The 6,186-nt window shown below is 45.9% G+C and overlaps 1 protein-coding gene across 2 annotated transcripts in view; it reads right to left on the reverse strand.

The window, feature by feature from the left end:
• Positions 1-831: 831 nt before the first annotated feature.
• Lmcd1 (LIM and cysteine rich domains 1) overlaps positions 832-6,186 on the reverse strand; it is a 68,936-nt gene continuing 63,581 nt past the window's right edge. For both annotated transcript variants that reach the window (XM_023702187.1, XM_023702188.1), the window contains 2 exons: positions 3,052-3,267; positions 832-1,459 (listed from right to left, as the gene is read on the reverse strand). In XM_023702187.1, coding sequence (XP_023557955.1) covers positions 1,301-1,459; positions 3,052-3,267 — 375 coding nt within the window. In that variant the 3' untranslated portion in view covers positions 832-1,300. The remainder of the gene's footprint in view (positions 1,460-3,051; positions 3,268-6,186) is intronic.

The raw sequence follows: 6,186 nt of genomic DNA on the forward strand, positions 1-6,186 counted from the left end.
AGAACGCCTGCAAAACGCCAGCTGGTGGGGGTAGCTGGAGGCAGAAAACTGCCACCGCGGGAAGTGCTGGAAATGTTTCTTCACACTTGTGAGGCGCATGCATGGGGAATCAGAAAGCATGGTGAAAGCAACTCTAGATGGCACGAAGTTGAACACTTGGCAATCATTGGAGGAGTTTAGGAAACAAGACTGTTTGCGACCAAGTATCAGCTCCTCAGAGTGAGGGCAAACCTTTTAGAGCTTTCAATGATAACAGCCAGCTGCAGTATGTGTGCCATAGGCGTGTCACCACTGTCCTAGCACCTCTGCCATTCTCAGCCTTATAAAATAATGTTATGGTTGTTTTCTCAGACATGTGGGAAGGAATTGCCGTCTGTTGGCGACAGTTAAGAATTTGGAAAGTTTTTAAAGTATTTTAAATATTTGTGCACACTGGCCACAGTGCCCCATGTGGTGACTGGTGGTTGAGCCAAAGTGACTTTGTCTGGCAGCGCCGAGTCTGTCTGCTCCTGCTTCAGGGTGCTCACTCATGGCCAGTCTGGCTCTGAGGGCAGCTGGGTTGGGTCTGTAGCTCATACAAGCACACAGGTCTGGGAGGCTGCTCTCTGGGATTCTGTGGGCCAGGGATACACATTTCCATCACAGATCTGGGAAGATCTGCAGTGGGGATCTGGGGAGGGTTCTTTTCCATGAAATGTATGCTGGTGAAAACCACGGGACACACGAAAGAGGACACATGCCTCCCACCAGCTCTAGTACATGTAGGACCATGTCTAAGCGAGTGTTACAGAAGTCACATCCACAGCATAAGTCATTAAGTACAGGTGCATATGAAATTCAGAAAACTTTTATTGATAATTTTCCATGCCAAAAAGCTGTTTATTTAAAATTTAATTTCCACTTGAGAAAAAGAGGCAACAAGTGACAGTTGGGGTCCAAGCCTGTTCCTGGAAAGTTCCCATATCTACAACAAAGCTCGCACATCCTATGGCTATGAGACTGGTCACTCAGGATTGTATTCTGGGGAATTCTCCCTACTGCTTCCTGGCAGGATGCTGTTTGTGTCTTGAGTTGGTTGTAGTTAGGAAAAAACAGCAAAAAAAGAAATTCATCCTAAGACTTCTTGGAACATTTCTTGTTTTACAACTATCAACCCTCAAAGATCTACCACCACTCAACCTAGAATATATACATTCCCACTGGAAAAAACATGTGATGTTTCTTGCTGGTGGTGGCATCCACTCCTTGGGATGGCCGCAGCTTCTTGGTGGTGTCTGGTGGACCCTGCAGTGGGAGTCACTCAGGAGTGCTTAGTCTTGCTGCAAGTGGGACACAGAAGCTGACCCTTGCTGACAATGTAGGCCCGGCCGCTCAGCAACTGCTCACAACCTTCACAGACAAAGTGCTTCCGGTGCCAGGCCAGGTCTTCCACACGCTGGTAGTCCTCTGAGAATATGATCTAGAAGGGGAGCAGGAAAAATGAGTAACTCCATTTCTGCCCATAGGTAGAAAGACAGACCATGGGATGGGGGTTCATACCACCCCATTCTTATCTTGGTCTTTTAGAGGCCCCAGTGGAAAAATCTGACATAACTTTGGGGCAGTTGGTGGAGTACTTGGTGAGGGACATGGTTCCATCTTACCTCTTCAAATTAAAAAAAAAAATCCTCTGGTGTAGGCAGGCTTCATTTATCTAGCACCTGTTAAAGTTTTTTTTGAAAATCCAAAGACCAGTTATGTTTTCAGATAGAATGACACAACAGTGAAGTCAGCTTAATGGCAGGTAAGCTGTTGATGGTCAGTCTTTAAGAGCAAGAATACAGAGGGTCATTGGCCTTGGAATAAAATGACACTTTTCAGGTTATTTACACAAAAAGAACCAAGAAGCTTAAGAAAAAATAATGAACTGGTCGCATTAGCCTTCTTATTTTTGAGTCATGAGAAACTGGCTATGAATTTTCACAAGGTATTTGTTAGCTTCATGACTTTGGTCAAATTTAATCTGTCTCTGCTTCCACATCTGCAAAATGGGGACACAAATACCATCCACAGGATTTTAAGAGTACAAGATGGGCTACTGCACAAGAAATACTTGGGACAATGTGCAACCCAAAGACAGCTCTATGTAGTTATCATTGGCCTTTCTAAACTTCTCTTTTCTCAAATGTAAAATGGATATCATGTTACTATGTCTCAAAAGGAGCATTGTGGCATATGCATGGCATCTTATATCCAAAGTGCGGAGTTCATTACTGACAGTATATAATGAAGAATCCTCAAAGCACCTACACTGTGGTCCCCTCAGTCATGAGGTTGTGAGCAGGCTTTGTGCTTCTGAGTATCCCTGGCTCACACAGTCATTAGGTGAGAGGGCTGTGAGACCACCGCGGAATAGGCAGACCATAGACTTCGGCGCAGTGTGGAGCAGACATCTCTAGCCTCCATATGTGCCCCTGCCTCTAGCTGCATGCCAACCCAGCCTGCTCCTATGCAGGCCTGATCTAGAGTTCCTGTCTATTCATACCCATACGAGGTGTTGGACCCCTTTCATAGCTTCTGCTATGCTGTGTGCCATGGATGTTGTGTAGTCGCACGTACAATGTATTATGTTGCACCATGGCAAGACCAGCTGTAGCTACCATCTGTTGGTTACTCAGCAGGCCAGGGCCACCCTCCATCATCTACACAGCCTCTCACTTACCCTTCCAGGTCCTCACTGGGTTGGGCAGACTTATTCTTACTACAGAAGCAGTGGCCCCAAGGCACAGGCATTAGTAACCACAGGGCTACCAACATGACTGGAAGGGTGAGCCTGGTGCACCCTCCACCGTTCTGAGCACCTGCTAAGTGCCAGGCACTGTGCCAAGGCCAACTTGACTGCATTCAGTATCTGACCCATTCCAGACCCCATGCCAGGGCCCCAGTGTCAGCCCCACTATGCAGATGGGAAGATGGAGGCTGAGGGCATGCAGGGAAGGGAGCCTCAGTTTCCCAACCTGTGGAGCATCATGAACACTCCCACTCCTGAACCCTGCCCTCTACCCTTCCCACCTCATCGCAGCCAGAGCACCGGGGCCGCAGGCTCTCGCAGTAGTGGCGGCCACACCAGGGCGCACCATCCTTCCAGAAGTAGATGAGATCCACCAGCGGCTCGGAGCACCGTGCACACACAAAGCAGGCCGGGTGCCACTGCTTGCTGTAGCCAGCCCTGTCTGCATAGACCACGGGGCTGTCGCTGGGGGCCACACTTTTGCACAGCTCACAGACCTGGAGGGTAGAGAAGAAGCACACAGATGACAGTTTGCAGGTGCCTTGGACAGGGGTTTGAGCCTCAGCTCTGCTCTGCTGCTCCCTGCATGACCTGTGCAAAGGTCCTCAGTTTTGTCTCCTATAAGGGAGGATAATGGCATTGTCTCCCTAATCAGTTGTTTGTGAGGTCTCAATAAAGTTATTAATTTATTCCATTGAGTCTCAAATCCCATGAGTCTCAAAACTGAGAATTCTCAAAATTCTGAAACATTAGAGAGACCTCCAGGAAGATTTTGCTCATGTGAGTAGCAGAGACTGTGATTTACTGTAAGAGACTATAGAACTAAGAACATTTTAATATTTCTTGATTTACTAAATAATGACAACAAATATATAGCACACCAACATATATATTTTATTACTAAAAATAATGGGATCGAGGAGTAGTTCTGTGGTAGAGCACTTGCCTCTCATGCATGAGGCCCTCGGTTCAGTCCCCAGAAATATCAAAATAAATGAATGAATAAATAAATCCATCCTCTGAGAAGCCAAAAACACTATATATTTTAAAATTAAAAATGCAGTCCCAAAACTACGAAATAATGCTGAGTGATATAAATAGAGAGATGAGGCCAGGTACACGGGTCAGAAGACTCAATGTTGTCATGATAGCAACTGCTCTCAAACTGGTTAACACATCCAATCTTCTACCCATAAAAATTCCAGCAGGCAAAAAACAAAATTAAAAAAAATAATAAATTGCTTTCTAGTTTTATAAACCTTTCTGACGACTTGCTTAAGACAGTGGGTTTTCAGAACAGCATCTGCATTCCATCTTTTGCATTATGTCGCTGGCAGAAATACGTGAAGAATATCTGACTTCACACTGAGATATAGTGGGACAAGAAGAGGAGTATTTGAACAGCCTTCCAAGATCATTGTGAATATTCCATAAGTGGGAGCTTTTCCAGAGTTGCCATGTGAGATCTAAAATCATTAATAAGAAGCAACGAATCTTTCATGATTGTTTATAATAAAATCTATTTGCTACCTTGTCCTTTGAATGGATCCTTTGCCCATGCACAGTTATTTTTAATAAGCTTTTAATTTTTGAATAGTTTTAGCTTTATAGAAAAATTTTATAAAAATAGAGAACATTCACATATATCAGTTTTTTCTGCTCTTAATATATTACATTAACATGGCATTTTTGACATTTCATTAACCAACCTTGATATGGTATTAAGTCATATTCACGCTTTGTGTGGACTGTCCTAGATTTTTACCTACTGTCCTTTCCCCAGTCATGCACTTCACACCACACACAGCCATCTGTGCCCTTAGGCTCCTCACACTCTCATTTTCGGAACCCCTGATGGTTCTGGGGAGTGCCGTCAGGTACTTTGTGTAATTCCCTCAGTGGAACCTGTGCCATGTTACTATGCTGCCGCTGGCAGGAGAGTCTCAGCAACAAGCTGCTCTTGGGGCGTGTGCTGTCAGAGTGCCTGTGATCCCCATGACTCCTCACCCTTGGCACTGACCCTGACCAACATCCCTGCGGTGGGGCCGGTGGCGGAGGCAGTGCTGGTCAGGCCCCTCCACTATAAAGTAACTCCCTTTTCTTCTTCCCCACGTTGTCCTCCAGGAGAAAGTCACTCACAAGCAAGGAGAGCTCCATCTCCTTGAGGGCAGAGTATCCGCATGAATTATTCAGGCGCATTCATGACTTTGAACTCACAGATCCTCCAGGACTTTGGGAAACACTGGTGACCCACTTACTCCTGAACTCAGCCAGTGTTGACTGCCATTATTTTTGGCTATTGGTGTGAAATCGGTGCATTCCCCAAGGGCCTCTCACCAGCCCTCTCTCCACCTAGGTTTTGTGTGCTGGAATATTCCCACCAGCTGGCTCAGAAACCACAACACAGGGGAAGTCACTTTGGGCTGCTTCTTAGCCTGAGTTCTGGTGACTTTGTGGGAAGGAATCGCAGGCCTGGGAGAACTATGATTGCAGGTTTCTCCTTTGCCCATTCCCGGGCAGCAGCAGAGAGACCTCTGTAGTGCTACCTTTCATACTTTCTTTCACCCATCACATTTTTATGACCTGCCTGTTTTCATCTGCTGAAGGACAGAAACTTGACAGTGTTACTCCATGAGATCTTTTGAGCACCTGAGTCCCCCTCTGCTCCCCAAAGCCCCAGAGAGGAGGAGGCTCTCAGGCCTTTTGGGGGCACCTGAGTGCAGCACTGAGCTCAGGACCACGTACTCATTTCTAACATGCCTTATACAGATTCAAGTTACTTCTCCTTCTAGAATTATTTCTATATTATAGAAATCATTATTTTCCCTTCAGGAAATGACAAAACTGAGGTTGAGAAAGCTCCACAATTTGCTCAACAGCACACAGCAGACAGGAGGCAAAGCCAAGACGGGAACCTGAGCCCGAAGCAAAGTCTATTACACAAGGTGGCTTTAAGGTCTGCAGCCTCCTGTGGAGTGAAATGTTTTCTCCCCCAAAGAATTCAATTTTTCTCATCAGTAAACCTACAGGATTTTTAATTTTTTTAAAAAATCTTATTTATTTGGTACAGGGTCTTGTTACGCAGCTCAGCTCCTAGTGATCCTCCTGTCTGAGCTTCTCTAGTGCTGAGATTATAGGCATGCACCACCATTCCTGGTTTTAGGGCTGACATGGTATGCTGGGACCAGGGATTGAACCTGGGCCCTTGTGTTTGCCAGGCAGGTACTTGGACCAATGAGCTATCTCCCCAGCCCAACTTGGAGAAGTTTTTTTTTTTTTTTTAATTTTATTTATTTTCTGTGTGTGTGTGTGTGTGTGTGTCTCAGCCCACCAGGGGGCGGGGCTGACTGGCATGTGGTGCTGGGGGATTGAACCGCGGTCCCCGTGCTTTAGCTAAGCTTGTTCTAAGTAGATGC

This window comes from Octodon degus, unplaced genomic scaffold, assembly GCF_000260255.1.
Source record: "Octodon degus isolate 3935 unplaced genomic scaffold, OctDeg1.0 scaffold00147, whole genome shotgun sequence".
In the NCBI taxonomy this organism is placed as follows: Eukaryota; Metazoa; Chordata; class Mammalia; order Rodentia; family Octodontidae; genus Octodon; species Octodon degus.